This window comes from Fistularia commersonii, chromosome 7, assembly GCF_037954325.1.
Source record: "Fistularia commersonii isolate RoL2024-O1a breed Wild chromosome 7, RoL_Fcom_v1.0, whole genome shotgun sequence".
NCBI classification, from domain to species: Eukaryota; Metazoa; Chordata; class Actinopteri; order Syngnathiformes; family Fistulariidae; genus Fistularia; species Fistularia commersonii.
In genome coordinates, this window is record NC_141290.1 from 19,290,000 (window position 1) to 19,315,312 (window position 25,313).

General features: G+C 41.9%; 1 protein-coding gene across 1 annotated transcript in view; it reads left to right on the plus strand.

Moving 5' to 3' along the window:
* The window catches only part of angpt4 (angiopoietin 4), a 49,089-nt gene continuing 23,776 nt past the window's right edge, over positions 1–25,313 (plus strand). Inside the window, exon 1 of the mRNA XM_086150188.1 lies at positions 1–599. Coding sequence (XP_086006314.1) covers positions 246–599 — 354 coding nt within the window. The 5' untranslated portion in view covers positions 1–245. The remainder of the gene's footprint in view (positions 600–25,313) is intronic.

Here is a 25,313-nt window from a genome sequence, read left to right on the forward strand (position 1 = left end):
GAGAGAGTACCGGCTTCTTCTCCAAATCCCGTCAGGTGACAAGACCTCGCGATAGTTTAGGAGATTGAGGAGTGCCGGATGCCACGCAGCTCCTCCCGTAGGGCTCACAGGTGATGCTCCCCGGTGCCTTCGGACCCCCGGGTCGCCTCCACCCCCTTTGCCCGGGTCGGAGAGTGAACTGACCCCCCTCCTCACCGGACACAAGCACCCCACGTCCCCTCCCACCCACCGGGCAGCCGCCCGTCATGACGGGCTCCCGTGTGGGCCGGGTGTTGCTGCTCCTCTGGACCCTGTCGGCGGCGCTCGACGCGGCAGGTGTGGCGGGCTCGGAGCGCGGAGGACGGGGTCAGAGGAGGAACGGCGGCGGAGGAGGCGCGGAGAAGAGGAGGAGGTTCCACCGGATTCAGCACGGCCAGTGCAGCTACACCTTCATCCTGCCGGAGCTGGAGGGCTGTCCGGGCGTGGGTCTGCCTACGCAGGCGGAGGAGCGGCACGGGGTCCTGCAGGGAGACTCTCCACCGGTGGCCGGAGGCTGGTCGAGCCGGAAGCTGCAGCTCTTGGAGAGCACGATGGAGAACAACACGCAGTGGCTGCGGAAGGTAGGACAGCCCCGGACGTGCCCCACGCCGTGCGTGGGTGGTGGGCGGCAAATACAAAGTCCCCGAGTGTTTTTTTTTTTCTGCACCCCCCCTCCAACACACACACTCACACACACACACAGTCTACCGTTTTTTTTCTAGCAGTATTGACAAGTTTAATAGTACTATTTTAAACAAACAAGGACAAGTATTTTAACACAATTCCCTTCCATGTCTTTAGTATATTTTTCTTTTATTTTGGGGATTTGGGATCTGTCTTATTCCCATTAAGTTTAGATGTGGTGCACATTATAAATGTAATTTATTAATTTATTTCAATAGGGGCCTCCTGGACAACAGCAATACTGAGAAATGAAATGATCGTTTATAAACCTTACGTATTGTTTCATTGCTCTGATTTTGAATTTTGTTTTGAATAAAAAACATTCATAGTACTATTGACAGCCTTGACAGGAGGCACAATTTCGGATTTGTGTGATCAGAGCAAACATTGATCAATAACTAAAGAGACACAATCTCAGATCGCAGTCATTCAAACACCTCAGCTAAGTTTTTGATTACTTTTAGTGATTTCCTGCCTTTTTGAAAAATACATATATATTCCTTATTTTTTTTGGTTTACACAGTGATGATTCTTTTGGTTGATTTTCTGCTTCCGGGATTTTTTTTCCCCGATTCTAAAGTGCCCTCTTTGTTATTTCAATAGTTTTTTTGGCACAGATTCCTTGTGGGTTTTTTGGTAATTTCATCGCAACTTTTTTTTCTTTGAACAGGATTTTTTTTTACATATTTTCTCTGCATTAATGTTTTACTTAACACCCATTTCCTGCTTATTTTTTCCCATTTTTTGTAATTTCTTTAAATCATCTACCCAGAGAGTCAATTGTGGTAGATGTCTCAATGTTCCTCCTAATCATCAAAACATTTCCAATGGTCTCCACGGCAACCAGCCCCGATGGGTCAGTTCAGGAGGTGTGATTTGGATTAGCTACGGCGGCTGCTGGGATGATTGAGCGCAGATACTTGGGGATGTTGATCGATGACACGAGAGCCGTAAAGCAAAAGAGAATGTTCTGGGTTTATCCTGCTCAGAGAGATTTACAGTGGAATGAGGCGTGAATGACACCGCCAGTAACTGCTCACTCCGGGATTTATCCGGTTCTCCAAATGTGCATATCCATCAGGGGGAGAGATCTGCTCCCTGATAATCTTAATCTCCCCTCAGATTCATTCCCAGAAAAATGAATGAATCCTGTATTAGTAAGATGAGCCATTATTTGTCTTCTTGCTTATTCTGAGGGAAACCTTAGCGGTGTTTTTGAATTATATTTGAGATTTTTATTTATAATAAGATTTCACTTATTTACACATTCTTTTCAAATTTTTTATTACATCAAATGAAATTGCTTTTTTCACTTTTATTTATATTTACATTTTTCAGATTTGTTTCTACATTCATACATTTAGTTATACATTTTTTTCTTTTTTTCAGTTTTTTTTTTATTTATGTTACCATAATATAACAAAATGTGTTTCTGATTTTTTTTGTGTGTGTTTTTTCAGATTTCTATTTACATTTACACTTTTTGGAATCTTTTTCTGACTTTCAGAGTCACATATCTCTGATAAGGAGGTTTCTTGCAAATTTGAAGTTTTTCCGACAGTTTCTCAATTACTTCAGGGTAATTTGCCCATTTGTTTCCATTACGCAAAGTCATTTCTTGACTTTTACCCGAAAACATCGTATTCAAAAAGTATGTGGTTAAAATTGTGACATGTTTAGGAATACGCTTACCGTATTTCAACAGTTTTTCAGAACAAATGTGAAATGTTATAAATATGAGTCTTTCAGCCCTTTTTCTGGGTTTGTGAGATTAACAGCCTAGAAATTAGTGGATTAGAGAACCGCACATTACTGATTCCTTTTTGTCACAAAATTCAAAACCATCAAATGCTCCAAGCAAAAGACCAAATTAATGACGCTGTGCTTTCAAACACCTGCATGATATTTTACAGTCAGAAAAATAAGATTGCCCCCAAGCCACAAGAAATAAATTGAAGATTTACAAGAATTGACATAAAATATCAGCAAGACAACAACGCAAACTGGCTGAAGCTGCAAATGATCTCACACGCACGTGCACACACATGGAGCTTACTGAAATTTATCCATGTTGTGTTGTTTTACTAGCGGCACATTTTATGTCAAAATAAAGCAAATCATTTTTAAGAGGCGACAGAGAGAGTGAAAAAAGAAATGCACTCTGTGTTTATGGAGGCAAAGAAATATTCTTGCGGGGGGGCTGGAGGGTGGCGGGGTCGAAGTGGCTCCCTGGAAGCTGAAGAAATAAACACCTCGACGGATGACGGGTTGCTTTGATTGATATGTAACATTCCAGCGTAAATGGAGCGAGCGAGGGCTTCATTATTCTGTCGACCACCGGCGTCGTCACAGCCGCTGCTCCTCGGATCCAATTACTGGCCACAGATCGTAATCTGCCGCCGTATATTCAGAGGTGTGCCAGTGGATTAGCATCCACATTTCCGCAACAGCCTTCCCATGTGTGATGTATACGTGCATGGATATGTCAGGTAGTTTTCTAAAGCTCTAGGGAGAAATCCATGATTGTTGTTGACCTTTAACCCCCGCTGACCGAGTGTCTAATCTCTGGTCTGTAGGACGCCGTTACCCCTGGTGGTTTACTCCAGAAAGTAAACAATCAATTTATCCGCTGAAGACTTGCAATAGATGATCAAGAAATTTCTTTGAAATATTTCAGAAAGAGCTTCTGCTCATATCAGGGATGACGATGACGATGATTATGTTGCCTCTTTGTCTTTGCACCGATGTCTCTCGTCTTATGTGTTGGATTTGTCGATTGTTTTTAGTTTGTGGCTCTGTGGTCATGGTTTTTTGATTGTAGTTCCACAGCCAGGTTTGTGTGGTTGTCATTCTGTAGTCATCGATCTTCTACTGGGATTGTTTGGTTGTGGTTCTCTCGTTGTGGTTCTTCAGTTTGGGTTTTTCGGTTTTTGCTCCTTGGTCGGGACTGACCGGTTGTTCTGGGATCAACTTCGTTCTGTTGAGATTCTTTGGTTGTAGGTCTATGGGCTTGCTTTATTTTTTTTACTTTTGGGATTGTTAGGTTTTGATCAGGATTGTTTCGTTGCGGTTCTTTGGTTGCCGTTCTTTTGTCGTGGTTCTTAAACAGGATCTGGTAGTGGATCTGTAGTCATGATTGCCAAACTACCTCATCAGTAGAGGGGAAAACATCTACATGTGTTTTGACAGCTCGTTGTATTTCGTAGGAAATTCAATACCAACCCGATGAAAAAAAATCCAACATGCTTTGCATATATTTACACATATTTCCCACGTGGGCGGCAGTTGAAGCAGCGTCGAAGGTCAAAGGTGAGACAAGTCTCTGATTGGCTCGTCGATTTCTGAGAGCTCAAAAACGAGTCCCGTTGAGATGTTTGACGTTCCTCTCATGTTCATCTTTTCTTTTGTCAGATTCTCCATTTGAAGCAGCTTAGCTGCCAAACTCTGCAAAAGTGATGTGAAAATAGTATCTGCTGTGTTCCAGGATTCCCATTCTGAATTCCAGTCACAGACCCCTTACTGCCTCCTGGTGGAAGGGAGAGCTGCAAGCTGGCTATTTGCTGAACAGCTGTGCAGCAAATTGTTTCTTTTTTTTTTTTTTGACCAGGCAATTTTTGAAAGCATCTCAATTCCTGCCAGGCAAAAGAAAGATGGACTTGAATTCAGGGATGCACATTGGTGATTTGCTCAAACCAGTATTACCATAAATTTGGTAATTTCACGTCCCCCCTGGGAAAGAGAAATGTCTTCTCGTTGCTTCTGTGTGTCCAATACATGTGGATAAAGTGACAACAAAGCTGACTTTGACTTTATTAGTATGCCCTCGGCTGAGTTTAGTTCTTTTCGAGAGTCACAACACATTTAATGACCCGTTTGGTCCGATATCATTTGGAAAGTCTAGCAGAGATGCAAGACTAGCGAATACAGCTGAGGGTCGAACTGGATTTTTATTTTTTTCTTTCTTTATTTTTATTCTCTAAATTATTAATTATTAATTTTGTTTTAATGAGTATGTATGAGACGCTGATTGGTAGAACCTTATAAATGTTTTTGTACACCTGACAATAACAATAAAGATCTACCAACTACCAATGGTATCCCAAGAACTGTCTATTTTTCTTGTACCATGGAACCAAAACCTGGATGACTGGACCTGGACGCCCAACATCATTGACATCATTTGATCCAATCGGGCTTAAATCAGGTCATAAATCCAACTATAGGTAGCAGGTGGTTTGACAAAAAAACGTGGCTCCTATGTTAAAGCCAAAATAAACAACAATGTGACCAGCACAAGTTCTGTGGCAAAATAATACATCCAGCGGTCGGATGTCGAGGGGGCATTAGCATCCTCTCTTTCTTGCAATTTTTGTCATAAGTTCAGCGTAAAGACATTCTGTGGTTGGCTCTGACATGTGGATGGAGAGAGCAAGAGCCTTTTCAGGAGTGTGTTTGTTGGTCAGGGCTTTCAGTTTTTTGAAAGTAAATTTTGCCCTCCATTTCTTTATACAACTTGCCCCGCAATTTGTTAAAGAGGCTAGTTCTATTTCCTCGATACATGGTCATTAAAAAAGAGCTAAATCGGCCGTTTGCTACTGTCCTGCCCCACTGAAGAGATATTGTATCTCAGTGAGACGTCTCGGGTTAACCGCAGGATAAATACTGTAAATCCAGTCATCTGGTCTTTTCCCGGAGCCTCTCAAACGTCAAAGACCAAAGACTTGATAAAAAAGGTTTCTGAAAAAAAAAAGCAGATTCTCTATTTTTATTCAACGGTTGACTGAGTAACAGCTTCCTCTCGGGTTTGTCGCAAAACATGGCCACATGTACGCGCAGACGTCTCTGGACGTGCTTGGTGTTTTCTCAGTAAACCGCAGAAGAAGAGGAGGAATCTTAGAAATGAAAAGGCAGCTGTCTTGTATCAGGCGGAGGAGGTCCCCCCCCCCCTCTAGTCGAGATGCTGTGGATTCCCTCCATTTATCCAAATACCTCAGAATTGTCGGGTTTCTCAGGCGCTGGCTGGTGGCTGAGCGTCTTCTTCTCAGAGCTCAGGAAATCACAAATCACATCTTAAAGCCTCTTGCTTGAGTCAGACGGCAGTAAAGATGAGGGAGCGTCTGTCTGCGGTGACGTTTCGCCTCCCGGGGGGCAGCTGTCCGACAGGAAAAAAAAAAAAAAAAAAACCAACAACCCAACCTGAAGCGTTTCCCACTTTCGTCACTTCAAACTTTCACTGTTTCCCGCATTTTCACTGGGAAATCCGCAGATTTCTCTACAGTAGTCTCCCCCTGGTGGTTGTGCTCTGGAAAGCCTCTATCGGGACATTAATTGTCCTGATGAAAAAATGAATTATTGGATCCGACTACTGTATAATCACACAAATGCTGGATTGGGATAAAAGAGAACACCATGGGATTGTTTTCTTTTCAAGTTTTGGACACTCTGAAATGTCTAGCAAAGAAGAGACCTGACACACAAGTTCACACAAGTTGGACCTGTATTGATAAAAATCAAATCAATGCATATCATTTGCAGTAAAAACCCATTCATGTCACAGGGAGCTTAAGTAACTTTTTCAGAGCAAAATCCTCAAAGTTCATATTTTGTTGTTTTTTCTGTTTGATGACATTTTCAATTGGGTTTTTGGCATTTGTACTCATTTTTTTGTGCTTATTACAAATGTTTTCATTGAATTTGTGAATTTGTTTTTCCAGCAATGTAAAGTTAGACTCACGGATGACAAATATGGGAACTAAGTTGTTTTGTTTTTGTTCCTCAATCATATTGTATTACCAATGTATTATTACAGCCTCATTTCAATTGATTCTTTGCTGAATCATTTCAGAGTGTGTTTTAAAATAAATGTCCAGATATCACTTGACATGTGGCCCAACAACCGCCATGGTGTGGTTGTTTCACAGCAGTCACAGCTGGAGCAGCAGGGCTGGAGGCGGTGGTGAGGGAGGGAGTTCATTGGGGGCTTGTTTAGCTTTCCGCTAAATGAGCTGCTTCAAATGGAGCTGAACCCGGGAGAGATGACAATGGCGCTGTGGTCAGATCACAAGCGCCGCTATCAGCCTCCGCAACGGAATTTGACATGGTCAGAGGTCGCCAAGATGATCAGCAGTGGCGGGGGGTGTTGGGAGCTTTGTTTTACCAGAAGCTGCTCTTCCTATAGCGAAATAACTTAATGTCTAATTTGATGTCCCACATATTTAAGAGTTAAATATACATGTGAAGGAAATGTCGCCCAAATATGAAACACTTGACTTCCGTTGCGACAAATAGTTAGAAGTTTGAGCCGGAGGGGAAAGAGGAGGCATTTGGTGCTTTGGTGAGGAGGGTCTCACAATTTTTGCTTGGTGGCGGAAATAAAATTTTCAAAAAGTTCAAGTTGTTTGCATTTGAAACTCAAAGTCAAATGAACATTCATTTGAATTAAAAAGAAATCAGTAAGAAGCAAAGAAGTAGATTTTTGGGGGCTTCAATCCCCCAACATGATGCGACCAAGAAAACTTCAAAATTCAGTTCTATGGAGGTTTGGTGGATGTTGAATTGGTTCATATAAATATTAATTACCATGAACACTGATAATTGAATGATGGTTAATCACATTAACCGATTCTCTTGTTTGTGACTGAAAATTCAATTTGTCTCAGAAAAAGAGGGAAAGATTTATTGAAATCAATCTGATGATAATCTCAGATTTTGACTTGCCTGTTTTTCATTTTTTTTTTATATTTCTTTAGAGATTATTACATTTATTTTTTCACAAAACTGGTATCAGGCCATGGAGAGAAGGCTCCATGTAAACAGGTGATTGTCTATCTATCTGTTTATCTTATCTATCCATCCATCCATCACTTTTGTTTGTGTTTCTAGTTTTCATATTACAGTCATAGTGCGGCTTGTCGGTTTAGACAGTTGTCTTATACATAAAGGTTCTAGGTTCTAATCCGGTGGCTGACTAGATTCTCTCTCAGGTTTTGTCCACCTTCCAGTCCAAAAACATACGACAGGCTCATTGAAGACTCAAAATTTTCTGCCAGTGTGAATGCGCGGGTGAATTGTTCTCTATGGCTCGGTGATTGACAGGTGAACCTATCTATGTTAAACCCCGCCTCTCGCCCCGATATCAGCTGTCGTTTGCTATAACCAGCCAAACCCCCGATTCCTGCTCAATGAGCAGAATGGCTGTTTTGGAGGATGAATGAGTATCAAAATATTCATCACAAGTAAAGAGACAAACTTCAAACAGCTGGGAGGAGACAGGTGGGGAGAACCAGGAAGGGATTGGTAAGCACAGAGGAATGATATGAGAGATGAGATGAAAACAACTTTATTTATCCCGAAGGAAATTGTTGTGCCAGAGTTTCAAGCAAAAACATGACAGTAATAGATAATAGTAGGAAGGAGGGAGAATAAGAATGTCTTAAGAAGGTCTTAAGTACAAGAAGAAGAAGCAGAAGAAGAAGAAGAAGAAGCAGATCGCAGGATTAAACTTGCATTCTCACATTCTGCATCCAGGGCTGGTTGGTTTTTCAACCCTCTGCCGGACATTTTCGTGTTTTGCGTGTCACATAAACAACGCATTCTTCTTCCTCTTCCTGCTTTCTGGTTCTAGGTCTCAGCTGTGCTGGGTGTTTGAACCAGTTCTACCTCTAAGTTTGGTATTGATTAGATATTTTGATCTGCTCAGAGGCGTACTGGTCCAATTCTGATTTGGAACTGGAATGTCTGTCTTGGGGTTCCCCAAGTTAGTAGTCTATAAACGTGATTTCAAATGACAACACCTCCAGTCAGCCATTGGAGAAGCCCTTGAATGCACTGTTTAAAGGTCAGGTCACATGATACTGGGTGTTCGCGTCTGTTAGGAGTTTTTGGCCAAGGCATCCATCATATTGGAAAGTTTGTTTTAATCTTTTTTTATCTTCTTGATTGGTGTCAGAGGTAGAAGGGCGGGTCAAGTGCGTCATTGAAACCACCAGGAGTGAAAGTGTGTGTGTGTGTGTGTGTGTGTGTGTGCGTGCGCATGAGATGGGAAGAGGGTGAAAAAAAAAAAAAGAAAAGAAATTGTAGCCCGCGTGTCCAGACGAGTCGCCTGATCATCCTTAAAACAGGCGTAGAAGAACAAAGAGGATGTCAGGGGTGAAACCATCAGCCACAGAGGAGACATGAAGGGGGAGGAGGTGAGAGGAGATTTTAGACAGCGGCAAAGAGGATGAGAGGCTGGAGAGAGCCAATAGATCAGCTGGATGAAGAGTGGAGAGAATATATAAGGGAAGAAGGAATTCATTTCAGTCATGATTTGTGGGAATTTTTTCTCATGTCTGAATAAAACGGGGGTACAGACACTGTGATTTGAAATAACTGAAAAAGTCTCACGCTTGGGCCGTGGAGGATCCAGGGTGATGCTCTGACATGCAAACTGAAACCGGGGTGAATTAAAAACTCCTCTTTTTCTGAAAACTGCATCGTCAACTAAGTATATTTGCTTTGAAGTACTGATATTGCAAGTTTGTTTGCTTTTTCAGCCGTTAGGACACCTTATATAGCAGGACATGTGTGTGTGTGTATGTGTCTGTGTGCGTGTGTGCGCGCGCCCGCCCGCAGAGATTTTCATCGCAGCATTTTTGTCAAAGTACTTCCATTCGTCTCAACGTCAGGATTGTTAAAGACATGAGGCTTGCAGTTAGTTTTTGATGTAATTTCTAGAAAAACTCCCTTGTTCCGATGTTGGTTGTAATCCAGATCAGCTGTTTCCATGAGACAGCGGATTTTCTCTGTATCCCCCAGGATTTGTCTCTGATGGAGGCAAATGTTCCAGATTCTCATCTAAGTGGCTGAATCAATCACTTCCCGTCTGTCAGCGGTTTTTATCTGGGGTACGACGGGGTGTCTGCGGTTCAGAGAAACACCTGGACCCCGAGCCGCTGCTCGATCACTGACAGTGGTAATAACACCCTAATGGCGGCCACTATCAGCCGCTAAAAAAAGCTTAGCCTTCATCCTGCTTCTGGTATAACTCTCTCCCTGCTGGAGACGTTGTCTCTTTTCTCTTTTTTTTTTCTACAATCCAAGTTTCCTAATTTTTTCTTGTCATTGGTGTCATCCAGATTATTCCTATCCATGAACAAAATCCTTGGAGGACACGCTCATCCTCCTTCCATATCCCCTTTTTTTCCAATATCAATACAGGAAATGGGAGGTGACACTCCAGAAATAGAACGCAGTATTGTCTCAGTTGTAGTTTTTGCTTAAGCAAACATTTTTAAGATTTATCACATTTTTTTTGGCGTGGAATTTCTCGCCCGTTGATGTAATTGAAGGGTGAGGAAATCAAACATGAATACAGATCTATAATTAGTCAGAAATCAACAAAAAAATTTAAAGGAAATAACTCGCCAATTTGTTGGAAGGCATAGATTCAAAGAAGCATCTCAGTCAAAAATTCTCCAACAAACTAATAAGCAAGAAATCACAAAAAGAAGTTTTGTTGGTTCCCCTAAAACAAGACTTGTCCACATACTATCTGAGATAACCCAAAAACCAACAATACTTGAATTAAGAAATCTGGAATAAATTAACTGCAACTCTACAGGGGACCGTGGGAGTCCTGGATTGGGTGGGTCAGATGTTTCAGAGACCCAGAACCGGCTAGGAGTGGGAAAAAGGAGCAGCTCATCCAGAACCAGCTTTTTTTTTATTGTTTCCGTTGGTCACGTGGATGTTAATAACACAGTAACAGATACTGAACCAAACGGAAACCTCTAGTTTAATAGTAAAAATCGGAATAAATACCTCTCCTCGTACCCAACTCCCGCTTTGTCTCACGAAACCCCTACCCCCGACCCCCATGCTGGGATGTTTCGTCAGTTGCTCTCAGTTTCCGTTCACCTGCGGCTGATTGATACCATTTGCGTTACCCTTGTGGAAGCAGATTGTGGCCAGGAGTGAAAGTTTCCCAGTATTGACATCTTAATTCTCTGACAGTTCGCAGGCTCAGTGTTCCAACTGCAGAACACTGATGTCCAAATGTTGGTTGCGGTTTGACTAGAAAACTTAAAAGAGGTGAAGGATCTCCTCACACTCCAGGGTAAACTATTCATACACATCTAAGATTTGTTTTTATAAATGTAATTCCATCTTCTGTTTTTCTTCTAAACGATTTTAATTCCAGATTTTGGCCAATGGTTGTATTTGGTAAGCTGTTCCAAGTATGTCCACAATGAGCTACTGGTTGACAGAAACATTTTTAAAAGACACAATGTCCAAAATCAGCGACAGTTTTAAAATAAATCACAAAACAAACATATATATATAAATTCATATATATCTGTAGGATAGTATTTTACATTCAGCAAGAAAATTAAAACGAAAGATGAATTAATGAAAAATAAGAAAAAAAGGAAACTGCAGGAAATCCTCAAAATGTTTCCAAAAAAGAAAAACATTGCCAATTACAGAAAAAATCATTAAGGCTTGAAATGAAAAATCAACAACAAACTATATTCAAAGTTAGACACTACAACCTGTCCTCTAAAGGGGCCCCCCTGGCCGGTTTACCCTCGGGGCCTCAGTTTATTGGGCAGCAGTCCTGCTCAGCTGTTGCTCTCTTAATGTCTCACATAAAAGTGGTTTCTTTCATTGGTTGTAACACAGTCATAAAAGCTGTGCGGTCGCGCTTTCCTCCCCAAGGAGAACGAGCTGAGACTGTAAAAAACACATCATGACAATAAAATCCCAAAAGACGTACGAGTGGTCTCATACAGGAAGTCTCTGCGGCCTGACGGTGTGTGTTTTTGTTTGTGCGTCTGTGCACGAATAAGACTAAACCTGATGCTTTAGCTTTTGGGAGAGCAGGACTAACGCGTGCGCACACACACACCCACACACACACACAAAAAAAAAACTTTGCCAGCAAATATTTAAAGCTTAATACAGTATATTTAATACTTAGATTATAAATCATATTTAATACTTAAAGCTTTATTCATGGTGTTTTTATGTGATTTTACTTTTACTACAAACCACTGTAATGAACTTGCTTACAGTAATAAGAGACAGGGTTTTTCAAAGACACTGTAATCTAATCCAGTGTTTGGATTATATCATATACAGTCAGCCTTGTCTGGTTTCTGTATATTACAGTTTGAGTTGACTAAAAGTCTGAGAATTACAATCTGCTCTTAGTCACACGAATAATTGTCTGTGACCAGGAGAGGAATATTAGTCATTAAAAGCAACACACTGATTTATTATGATTTATTCACGTTTAGTAATAACCATGCAAGCTGTCACAATAACGGTCACCAATAAAAGAAAAAGAATCACAAAATTCAGAAAACGTACAAGGAATTTTGCAAATTACTGAATAAAATCATAGCCATGTCTTTAATCCCTCTCAGTCACTCAATACTTCGGATTATAGCCGATCTGTCACAACCAGCCTGTTTGAGTCCTAACGTCAGGCTTCTGTTTTTAAAATCTCCTCACGCTATCAATCCGAGAACCCCAATGAGCCGGTCGGCCTGCATACATGGCCGACTTCCTACTCCTGATAGCATGTGGCTCCTTGTCGCTTCCCCTTGACCAAAGAAGGGGGAGAAAAAGAAGAGGTTTCCTTTCATTCGGAGCCAATTTGTGGTTTTTATCAGCGATCTGTTATCATCAGACGGAACCTGAGACAAACTTCAAACAGCCGGGAGGAGACGGGTGGGGAGAACCAGGAAGGGATTGGGGAGCCGGAGACACAGAGGTAGGAGCAGATAGCAGGATTAAACCCGCATCCCGGGCCGGTTGATTTTCAACCCGCTGCCGGACATTTTGGTGTTTCGCGTGTCACACGAACAACATATTTTTCTTCCTCTTCCAGCTGTGCTGGGTGTTTGAACCAGTTCTACCTATAAGTTTGGTATTGATTAGATAATCTGATCTGCTCAGAGGTGTACTGGTCCAATTCTGATTTGGAACTGGGATGTCTGTCTCAGGGTTCTCCTGTTAATAGTCTACAAATGTGATTTCAAGTGACAACACCTCCAGTCAGCCATTGGAGAAGCCCTTGAACGGACCATGGGAGTCATTTAAGGGTCAGGTCACATGATACAGGGTGTTCGTGTCTGTTGGGAGTTTTCGGCCAAGGCATCCATCATTTTGGAAAGTTCGTTTTTAATCTTTTTTTATCTTCTTGGTTGGTGTCAGAGGTAGAAGGGCGGGTCAAGTGCGTCATTGAAACCACCAGGAGTGAAAGTGTGTGTGCGTATGTGTGTGTGCATGTTCACGCTTGAGATGAGAAGGGGACAAAAAAAAAAAAAAAGAAGAATAAAGAGGGTTACAGGGGTGAAACCATCAGACAGGCACGGAGGAGGCATGAAGGGGGAAGAGTTTAGAGCAGATTTTGGACCGTGGCGAAGAGGATGGGAGGAAAGGGAGAGCCTGTAGATCAGCTGGATGAAGAGTGGAGAGAATATATAGGGAGATGAAGGAATTCAAATTTCAGTCCACGATTTGCAGTTTTTTTTTCTCATGTTTGAATAAGATCAGGGGACAGACACTGTGATTTGAACTAAGAAGTGAAAATGAACCAGGGCGATGCTCTAACAGGCAACATGAAACTGAGGGTGAATTTAAAACTTGTTCTGGAAAGAGATTCAATTCCTCTACCCCCGATGCAGAATCACACACACACACACACACACACACACACACACACACACACACACACACATACAGGCACTGATCAATAGAGAACATTCCTGCCATGCGACAGCATTCCTGTAATCAGCTGTTTACCCACAGATCTCTGATCTCTGCATTTACTGGCTTCGTTTGTTAGTTCACTTTCCCAGAAAAACATCTGGAACAGAAACACAGCAACAGTCAGCAGCTTTCCCAGTGTGTGTGTGTTTGTGTGTGTGTGTGTGTGTGAGTGCTTGCTGCATACACAGTAAAATCATGTGTGTGCTTATGACATATCAGCAACTAATCCAATTATAATACTATAATCCTATAGCTGCAAATTGAGAGCATATATGTATGTGTGTGGGTGGGTGGATGTATGCGTGTAAGAAAGAGATGGGGAGACTTAGACTCAGTATAACACAAATAAAACAATAGTCAAAAGCTGTAATTTAATGCTGGTTCTCTTATAAAAGACATGTACTCTGTTTCATCAGTTAAGTTAGGAGGAGTGTGTGTGTGTTTGTGCTGCGTTCATGTGTGTGTGTCTGTGTGCGTGCGTTCTGGGTTTCTCACAGGAACTAAACTTCACTTCCTAAAGCGACTATTTTAAATGTTTTTCCAAAGCAGTAACTCATAAGTCTTATGCTTTTCTTTGAGTATTTTTAAACGCATCATGACTCCATCAGGGTGTTACGTTATCAGGGGGTCACAAAGCAGGGAGGCATAGTGAGGGCAGCGGTGTGTGTGTGTGTGTGTGTGTGTGTGTGTGTGTGACACGCAGTGTCAGAAACAGACCTTTCCCTGAGTTAATTTTATTGGATGTTTGGTAAAGCAGGAATATGGGGCTTGATCAGAATGAATGACGTGGGAGGGATGGGGACAGGGCATCAAACCCTTCTATGAAAAGATGGTCAGAGACACATGATACAAAAAAAAAGGAAAGGAACAACACTTGAAACTCCCTCCAAGGCTCCATTGGGACAAAACCTCCACTATAATCCCCTTTTACTGCAAAACCACCCACGCTTTGAATGTAACATCCTATTGTCACATGTTTTTTTTTTCAATCTTTTTACCTCAAGTAGCTGGGAACTCCAAAATTCAGAAAAGTTTAAAAAAAGAATCAAATCCCAAAAAACACTTGTTGAAAGAGTTGTATTTTTAGCGTTTTTGGACAAATACTAAACAAAGATCAATGCTCCTGACAGCTGAAAAAAATGAAGAAACTCCTCATTCATGGGCAGCACAGATTTTTTTATGTGTGTTCTTAGTTGTGATGTGATGAAAGCAGCCCAAGCAGTTTGGATGAAACCATTGAGCGTTGCCAAGAGAAACAGAGAAAACCTCTGTTTATTGGTGGTGAGAGCGAAGGCGAGGACGGAAAGCAATCCGAAAATCCATCAGTACCTGGAAGCATCTCGAAGCCATTAGAGGCAAAGCCCGCCAGATCTCGGGTTGGACATCTCGGGCCAGTGCTCTTAGAAGAACTCAATATGTAACGGTTCCAGGATCCAGTTGGCGCCCGAATCCAGTCCACGTAGTGTTTTGCCAGCAGCTCTGCTTCTCCTCACCTGCTTGCTATATTGAAGAGGAATGCTGCAAGTCAAAGTAGCTAATGGTTTAACCAGACCTGGCAATGGTTGGGGATAGGGATCCTAGAGAGGGAAAGGAATCTTGGAATAGGTTAGCTGCTGTCGAATTAAAGATCAATTTACGTCTGAGGATTAAGATTGGATTCATGATGTTGCGGATCTTCACCTCCGCATCAGAACTTCTTGCTCATGTTGTGGATCAAGTCAACCGTCGTCAGACCCTGATATGCAGAAACTTTGGTTCATCTTGATCATATGGGTAAGCCACACACCTGCTAATAAGGAAATACTGGACTTGGGACTGGTGGCACGGTGACGCAGTGGTTAGCGCTTCGGACTCCCGGCAGGATCCCGGTTCAATTCCCACAGGTGGTCTTTCTGTGTGGAGTATCTTGTTCTCCCCGTGTCTGCGTGGAGGTTTCCTCCAGGTCCTCAAATTTCCTCCCAAAATCCAAAAACATGCAGTGGTTCATCAGAGATGCAAAATTGCCCAAGTGTATGAATGACAGAGTTAATGGATGAATGTCCCACTATGTGACCTTGACCCCTGTTAACTGGCAAACCCCACGTCTTGCCCGATGACAGCAGAGATAGCAGGTGACAGGTAACAAATATGCCCTATAAAAAGATCTGGTGTAATCATCAAAATAGGTATTCTGTTCCCGTGTGAGTACATTGTCTCATGGTCAAGGCTTCTTTAGCTTTGTACGTCCTTCCCTCAGAATAAACCCATTCAAATAATGTGCAGTCATGTTAAGCACACGCAGAAAATTTAAAGTAGCATTTCTTCTGACCCCAATTCAGCATTTCATTCCTCTTTTTAATCCAGCCGTCGACCGTACAGTGTTTGTTTATGTGAGCCTGAGAGAGGAATCTCTTCTCTTGGCCTGGCGCTGTTCACCCCCTACCCACCCACCCCCCATTCCCACTCGAGCAGCAGGGTCAAAGCACTCAAGCCCAGTTTGGGGGGCGGGGGGGGCAGCACCATCTGAATTGCAAAGAAAACACAATATCCACTTCAGGCTCAGTTCTACATTTATGATAACACATAATTAATCGGCTGGAATCTGCTGGCGCAATCAAATGTAGCCTTAACCCTGCACCTCGCTGTAATTACAGAGCATACAGAGGGGGTGGGATCACCGCTTCAGAACAAAACAAACGGTGGGGCGTGTTTACTGCACGTCTGGAAGATGTTTGTGCTCTCGAATCACGTTGCACGTCGCATACTGTTTGCTCGCAGCGCTACAGAGGAGGAGACGTGTCTGCATGGCACATTACAAAAATGTTGGCATTAATAAAAGGGCGGCGGTACATCCTGATACTGTGCTAATAGCTAGCTGCAGGCCAGACACAACTGGACGATGCTCTGAGGTTTTTACTGTGAGATATCCAAAAGAAACCTGTGTGACAGTCCAATTTTTTATTTTTAACGATAGTTTTCATTGAACAAGACACATATGACGACATCACTTTGGAGCACAAGATTAATTATAGAAGAATTATTATTCCGTAAGATGAGGTTTGGTGCCAAGGGGCTACATGGAGTCTGTAGTTACGATTTGTTACCACGCAGCCTTTTTGTTATGAGAGACATCAAGAGGGCTACTGCTCTCAGATTACATGTAAAATTATTGAGCAATCCGACATATTATAAGATATTATGTTAAGTTTGTTTTATCCATATTCCCAGCCAGCCATCGGCATTGTTTAGACATTGATATTTGGTTGAATGCAGCTTGTAACATCAATGGACCATGTGGCCCAAGGAGATCACTGTCTTCAAGGTGTGTATGATTATTTATTTCCTCATGAAAAATGGGCTGAAAAAGATTTATTTGTCTCTGAAAAGTCTAAAATGGTACAATATCTTTCAGCGGGATAAAGCCCGCTTGTAGTTGCAGAGATATCCGGTCGTGATCAAAGAACGTTCAAATCTTTGTTGCTAAAAGTCAACACGGTCAATAAAGAATTGGCAATTGACTGCCAGAGATTTACAAAAAATCAAGCGTGAAGTTGCTAGGAACCCATTCACCTCCACCTGCTTGCATATTACAGAATCGTAACCTATCTGGAGTACCCAGATAGGTTCAGTTCTCAGAGACATGGCACAGGTAAGGCTGAAATCCGACCACCACTGAACAAGACGCATCGGTTGAAACGCCAAGATAAAACTGTAAAACTTTTATTTTCCTAAATATTCTGGTTTAAGCTTTATTTGAACGAGGGCTCGGTAATCAAAAAAAAAAAAAATGAAATGAATCCTCAGAAATGAAACCCTCAAAATAATTGTGTGTATGGTGTATAGTGATGACAGATTTGTGTTTGTTTTTTTTAAATTACATTGTAAAACAGCGTAAAACCGACTACTCTGGTGTTATATTGGCACCCCCCTTTACCCCACATGAGTCTGCTTGGGGTCTTCTTGCAGGGCATTCAGAGCGAAAACAAACAAAAGTTCAGTGTAAGTCCACTGCAGTCGGATGGTCCCCCTATGAGGACATAGTTGCATTGTGAAAACTAGCTTATATAGAAACACACTACTTTGTGTTTATTCTCCTTCAAATCCGTCTGATCCCAGATGTGGAACAAAGTGGCGCTGGGCTTGTGGGTCAGTAACTGTCTGGATGTATTACAATCGTCCCCATCATAAACTATACTCAGTAACAACTGTAAACGTTTAAATAGTTGATTATACGAAGTACTCCGCTCCTTTTACCCGGAAATCTTGAAACAGCATCAGAACATGGAGTTCTACTCTTTTTTTTGTAATCACTCTGAAACTCATCCCAACTCGTTGTTTATTTTGTCGATAATGTAGGCCGTGGAACCCAAAAAAAAAACATTTGTGGGGGTAAATAAGAATGTTCTTTGAGTTTCGGCTCTGTTCTTTCACCCCCCCCCCCCCCCCCCCCCCAGGATGCGACAGCATCATGGGAAGGTCAGATAGTAGATTTGTTGGTTTGTTTTTGTATGTTATCAGCGTTCCCAGAGCAGGTGAGGGAGGGTCTCTGTCCTGCACCGGTAGACCACCAACATCCATCAAGGCAATACTTGGAAATAAGTAGCTCAGCTATGGGTTCTTAATATCCTCCGTCTCAGATCGCCATTCGACACCAGCATTTTATTCCTGAATTTATTGTTTGGCGCCGTAAAATCCCTCACCTTGCCTCAAATGTTCAGCCAAGAATCTTTTTTGGATCATAAAGACAGAGTATTTCTTCAGGATGCAATAAAAGAGAAACCCTTCTGATTTTGAAGTGTTCGGCCTCGATGTGTGCAAAGGGGTTGTTAGTCACTGTTTCGCACAAAAAGCATTTATTAGGGTCATTATCAGGCTTTCTAAATGGATGTCATGTGTGGGAAACATAAGGCTGAATTTCTGATATCCCATGATCGATAAAGATTTGACCCTCCAACAAAAAAAAAAAAGGTTTTTAGTCAAACAATCAATTTTGCAGAATCTTAAAGTTCATATTGAGTATATGGGCTGATAACTTTGATCATGTAAATCAGCGGTCCCCAACCTTTTTTGTACAATTTTATACATGAAAACCTTTCCATGGACCGGTTAGAGGCACAGGGATTCAAATATCTAATGTATATAATCTGAATACAACGATTACACTGTATATTAGGCAATTACAATATTAAGTGCGACAGTAAGACAAAGGCGGAAACAAATAATTCATTTTTCCAAAATAAGATCCGGAAGGTCTAATGAAAAAGCTGTAATTTGTACCAAGAAAGATTTCCTTTGCAGAACTGTGCTAAATGATTTGCAGTTTGTGGACCGCCGATATAAACAACAAAACAGACAGGAAAGAAATAAAGGTTTTGAAAAAATAAGCAGGACCAAAAGCAAAAGATCAACTCAAAATAAATTCATAAATAAGTGGACCAATTATTTGTTCATCTTTAATTTTAATGATTTATTATGCATCACTGAATTAACATTTTCTGTTATCTTTTTTCCAACTGCATGTAAACACGATATCTGGATTTACATAACAATATTAATATCTATTTATTTATTTACCATTTGATAACTTCAGTATTTGCCGCAGTGCTACTTTTCTCTCTGTAAATTTACTTGATCAAAAAAAGAAAAAAGAAAAAAAGAACAAACTCATGCAGTATGTTGATAGCGTGTGTCGTCAAACCAACAAGTTCAGATAAAGAGCGTCTAACGCATTCTCGGCTGACTTTTCCCGCGGTGAAACATTCCCACCACCATACGTCACAAATACCCCAATCCTGTTCAATATCCGCTGGCGATCAGCGTGCGTTTGCCTCCTAAAACACACGCCGTCAGCTCCCGATACGCCTCCATATCTGCTTTTCTTCAACATGCAGAGTGTGTCGGCTTGCTTTTAAAAAAAAATTATATCTTGGGGCTCAGATAACAAATACATTAAACAAATATTTAACATGGAGCTCGGCCCCTGCCGGACCTCACAGGATTATAGACCAGCCGTCAGGAAGATTTAAAGTGTTAGGAAGATGACAAATAAAGGTTTAGAGTGGATTTATTATTCTCTTTCTGCAGCCCAAGGAAGGGAATCAGTGCATAGAATCTGACAACAGCAGGTCACAGGCGATAAAACCATCAGGACGCATGAGGCTCCAATCCCGATATTTACTTTTATGTATGTGTTTGCGTTTGTTATCTTTAAAGTATAAATTTAAAATGTAAAATATGCTCTGAAAAGAGCAGCTGACAAATGTTTCCTCTCTGGAAACACTCCTTTGATATCAGTCATCTGCGCTATTACTCTGAGCAGCGATCATTTTTCCTGCTCTTAATTATTTTTTACAGCGGGAGCTTATTATTCATAAAGGGTAGACAACCAGCCCATCTTATTAAAAAGATTATTTTTAGCATAATCTTCATACGTTATTATTTATTCATCACATTAATAATATTTTCAATATTAGTCAGGGTAATATTAAGTCAAAAATTCATTTTTAAACAAAAAATCAAGAAATGAAATATTATAAATCAGATTGTAATTCATGATTCCATCAGTATAGTAAAATTAATTACTTCTGCATTGGTTAAAAGAGATCCATTTAGGGGAGGAAGAATCCACGAATCCACTCTTCCTCTTGGTGAACTCCTTGCTCTGACAAACACGAGTTGCAGCAGCTGCACAAACACAACCACGGTTGCATTACACTCGTTTTCACTTGTCCTCCTGTTCCATTAGCAGGGCTTTTAATTTGTCCCATCATCTTCAAGCAGGGACAGATTTTGCAAGAGTTCTACTGTCCACAAAGATTTACAAGAGAATGATTATTTAGCCTAATTTTGAGTATTTATGTATTTAGCTGCATTTCATTCTTTCATTCAGTGCACTCAGGATGATGGTGGGTTTGGGGGCAATACGAGATATTGAGCCAGAGACGTCCATGACAAAATATAAACTGATTACATTTCCTAATCAAAATTCAATGTATACCCCCTACAGTACAATCATCTGCCTCTAGAGGGGTCCCTGTTTGACGCTTTAAATTTTGTTATTCTAGCAGAGTTAAGGACATTGATTCCTGCACTTCTACTATGGCAAATAATAAAAAGTCCGATTTTTTTTTTACAGGGTATGTGTTCTTCTATCTTATAAACACGATATATCCATCCATCCATCTTACATCACTTATCCAAAGTCGGGTCCAAGGGGCAGCAGCCAGAGCCAAGGCCAGGCCAGCCTAGAAACATAGTCTTTCCGGCAGGTCCTGGGTCTTCCTTGTGGTCTCCTTCCAGATGGGCATGCCAGGAATGCCTCCCACAGGAGGCGTCCAGGAGGCATCCTGACCAGAAGCCTGAGTCGCCTCATCTGACTCCTCTCGATGCTGAGGAGCAGCAACTCTACTCCAAGCTCCTCCTGGATGACCTAACTTCTCACCCTATTCTCAGGGCGGCCACTCTGCAGAGAAAACCCGTTTTGGCCACTTGTATCTGCAATCTTCTTCTTTCGGTAACTACCCACAGCTCGTGATCGTAGGTGAGGGTAGGAACATAGATCGACCGGTAAATCTCTTCACTTCAACAGGCCGGTACAGACTCCAGACGCCTATCAATCTCCTGCTCCATCCTCCCTCTTTCTTGAACGAGACCCCAAGATACTTGAACTCCTCCTCTTTGGGCTGGACCTCTTCTCTGACCTGGAGTGGGCACTCCGCCTGTTTCTGGTTGAGCACCATGGTCTAGGATTTGGAGGTGCTGATTCTCATGGTCTCCATGGTGTCCCAGAACTCCTCCCGTGCCTGAGTTTTTGCCTCGATGACCACTGAAGCCGCATGCCACTTGGCCTGCTGACACCTGTCAGCTGCCTCTAGAGCCCCACAGGCTAGAAAGGCATGATAGCAGTTCTTCAGTTTGATGGAGTCCATCAGCCTTGTTAGGGTTGCCGCCCTAACAAGTGCCGACCGCCTTACGGTTGCACCACCTTGACAATAAAAGCACAGAACATGAGCCATTCAGCCTCGATGTCCCCTGCCTCCCTCGGGACGTGATTGTAGCTCTGCCGGAGGTGGGAGTTGAAACTGCTTCTGACAGGGGATTCTGCCTGCAGACCCTCATGTTATGTTTAGGTCTGCCTAGTCCATTGCTTCTCAAATGTCACATCCACAGTAGGTGGCAGTGGTTGCTCTCCTTGTCAGAGTGTGTGCAAAGTATTAGCCCTATGGTATAGTTTTTTTTTTTTTGCACGGAGCATGCGCACTGAACAAGCCCCCCCTGCGACAGCATGGAAAAATATTTAACAGGAATGATAAGAAAGGTGGTGAGAGACAGAGATAATGAGACAAACAAAAGTCATCCAAAAGCTTAGACGAAAAAATTCGACAAATCATATGTAGCGCTTGGCTTCACTGTGACTACGGTTGGAGACAAGAAAGGGCCGGTGTGTCTAGTGCCCTTAGTTAATGTTGGTGATCAATCTGATTTTATTATCACTATTTATTGATTTTATTTAATTTTTTTAAATTTTATTTTTCAGTATCAAGTGGTACAGTCGGTCAAAAAATTCTTATAGTTTAAATTCAGATTTTTTTTTTTTATTTCAGGCAAATTGATACACTTTAAATCTTTTCTGTTACAGACTAAGAAACAGTGTTAATAAAGTTATTCTTTGTTGCAAGTTGATCTACATTTCTTTCTGTTCTTTCCTTTCTTTCAATAATTCAATATTGATACAATTTTATACAGACTTGTATATATATAACAATTTTATAGACAATTTTATGGGATAGCACCCATGAAGGCTTGGCCACCAGGCCCCTGGGTCTGGTTCTGGGGGGGCGCTCTGGTGAGCCGTGTCCAGGCAGGGAAAAATTGGGTCCAATTCCTTTATTCATCATGGGGGGTATTCTGAGCTGCACTTTGTAGACACAATAAAATGAAGTGCTAAACTCTTAAAACTGAAGTTTTCACCAAAAGTTGTGTCGAATTTCAACCTGCAAGTCGCTCAGATTGTTGTCTCGGAGTCATGTTTGAGGGCCCCAAGGCAGACACTGAGATACGAAGCCGCATGACGAATATCCTGCAGGAGGAAACCGAAATGACGGTAAGTGAGATTAATCTCATTTTCAAAAGGCTGTAGAATTTGTTTGCAAAGCAGATGGGCTGCTATCAGCAAGATAGAGCTTCTCCTAACTCTGTGTGTTTGTGTGGTGCGTGCCTGTGTGTGTGTCAGGCTAAGAGTCTAAAAGAGTCATTGGTCATGGTGCGTCAGGACTGAGATAGCAACGAGTGTGGAGGTGAAGGACAAGTGAGGAGAGCGGTAGATGAGATGAAGGGGGTGTAAGGATGTGGGAGAAGATGGATGACGATGTTTCAGAGGAATAACAGTAGAGAGTGGGAGCGAGGCGGGAGGGGTCAAGGTTCCCGGTAAGTAATGGCTGACAGCCAGACAGCACAGAGCCAAGCACGGTACTCACATTTATAACTAATTGCACACGTATATTAATCACTGTTAGAACAATGCAACACAGTACATATTTGTAATCTAATATGTAATGCATGTACACTACATGTGTGGCATTGCATTGCAATTGTGTCTCGCACACTTGTACAACTCACACACACACACAGAGCACATGCTACAGTAGGTTACAGAACAAATTACATACACTTAAATGAAACAACGCATGCAAATTGTGCACACATAAGCAGAATATGCATATGTATCGTAATTTCCGGACTATTGAGCGTACCTCAATATAAGCCGCACCGGCTAGCTGATCGCTATCATGGGCTTCTTCCTGCGCACTAAAACCATCAAAGGAGTTGAAGAGACTCAGAAATTTCAGGTCATTTCATCGGACCGATGTGATGAGGATACATTTCTTCGCGGCGTGAAACTTGTTACCCCCCCCCTCCCAAGCCGCATTGTTCTTTAAGTGAAAAAAGTCGCGGCTCATCGTCCGTAAATAACAGTACATCTGACATGCACAAACAAAGCACATTCACATTAATTGAGTTGATGGAAATTTGCTGATTTCATTGTAATATTTTCCACTATTTGAAGTTTACTGTGCCACCTGTGGTCACGAGCTGTGGGTAGTGACGGAAAGAAGGAGTTGCGTATATAAGCAGCCAAAATAGGTTTTCCCCACAGGGTGGCCGGACTCTCACTTAGAGATAGGGTGAGAAGTTCGGTCATTCGGGAGAAGGGAGGAGTAGAGCCGCTGCTTCTCCTTATACTCTAATGCCGACAATCCATTGATTTTTATTCACAAGTAAAAATACATTTGTACTCTTCACTTGGCCCCGGCCATGATACATCTCTTTTTGTTCATTTAAAAAAATAAGAGGTTTAAAAAGTCCAACACAGGAATATAAACAGTGGTGAGGCCTTGGTTTTAGGAGTCCCAGTCCCTTGAGGTTTGAGCCGCCCCCGGGTTCTGACCTGATCAAGCTGGTACTTCATCTATTCTCCACTGTCATGAAGACAAAGTGTAGTTTTGGCACCTTTACAAACCGCGTGACCATAAATCATATGAAACTACTGCTCGACCAGGCAAACCGCGCCGACCACACGGTTCTTCTCCTCTTTCCATCCTGTCCGTCTTCCCTTCCCCCCCAAGCCAAAACCGCTTTTTCCCCCGTGATACCGAAATAATCTTAAACACACCATCTGTCACCGGCCCACTCTTTTCCTTCAACACACTCTTGAGTTTATTTTCTGCGCTCCTGTCTTATGGTCGGTCTCCGCGGGCAGGATGACATTTAAGAACCGTATTCACTGCTTCTGTCCGTCGTTGTTCACTGGAACCCAAACTGAGGTCTTTTACCGAAGAGTTCTGACCCGTCTCAGTCTAAAGGGGGGGAAGTTACGGGCCCGGCGTTGGCGAAAAATGTCTTTCTCCACTTGCCGTCTCTCATCCTGTTGTGTCTCCATCCTCCGCTGCAGCTGCGGAGGCTGTTATATGTAATTCTGTTTTCACTTTCTTAAAAGCCCTTCCAAGGTCAAATTTCGCTGCAGAGGAGACGCCGGAGGGAGAACTGAACACATTGCATTTCAAAAAACATCCATATCTGATTTCTAGACACGATCCAGAATGTTCCTAGAGATAATCCAGAATCTTCAAACTCCTAGAGATGATCCAGAACTTTGAAACTTCTAAAGATGACTCCGAAAATGTCTTCTGAATGTTCAAATCTCCTGAAACAATCCAGAAATCACAAATCTCCTGAGATGATCCTAAATGATAACACCCCAGGAGATTTTTGTCAAATATTGATCCATGTTCAAACCTCTGGGGGTCAGTCTAGAATGCTCAAACCTCCAGAGATAATCCAGAATGTTCTTCCTCTGTGTTTTTAAGTAGCAGCACAAGTGTCATATTGGTTCTAGCATTCTTGGTTAATCCGCAATATTCATCCTGAATGTTCAAATGGCTGCAAATGATCCAGAATGTTCAAACCAATGGAGATGATCCGGAATATTCAAAGATCTGACCTTTGCTGATTATTCTTACTCTTCAAAGCTATCGAGATAAATCAGGATGTCCATCCAGAACTTCCAAACTTGGATGAATACACAGTTAGGCCCAGAACTATTTGGACAGTGACACAATCTTCATGATTTAGGCTCTGCATTTCACCACATAGAATTTGAAATAAAACAGATATAACAGAATTGAAGTGCAGACTTTAAGGTTTAATTCAAGGCGTTGACACAAAAGTATATGATTAAACGTGTAGGAATTGTAGCTATTTTTTTAATAATACTCCTCATTTCAGGGGCTCAAAAGTAACAATTAGCAGACAAATAAACATAACCCTGATTAAAATGCTACTTTTCAATATTTTGTTGAGAATCCTTTGCCGGC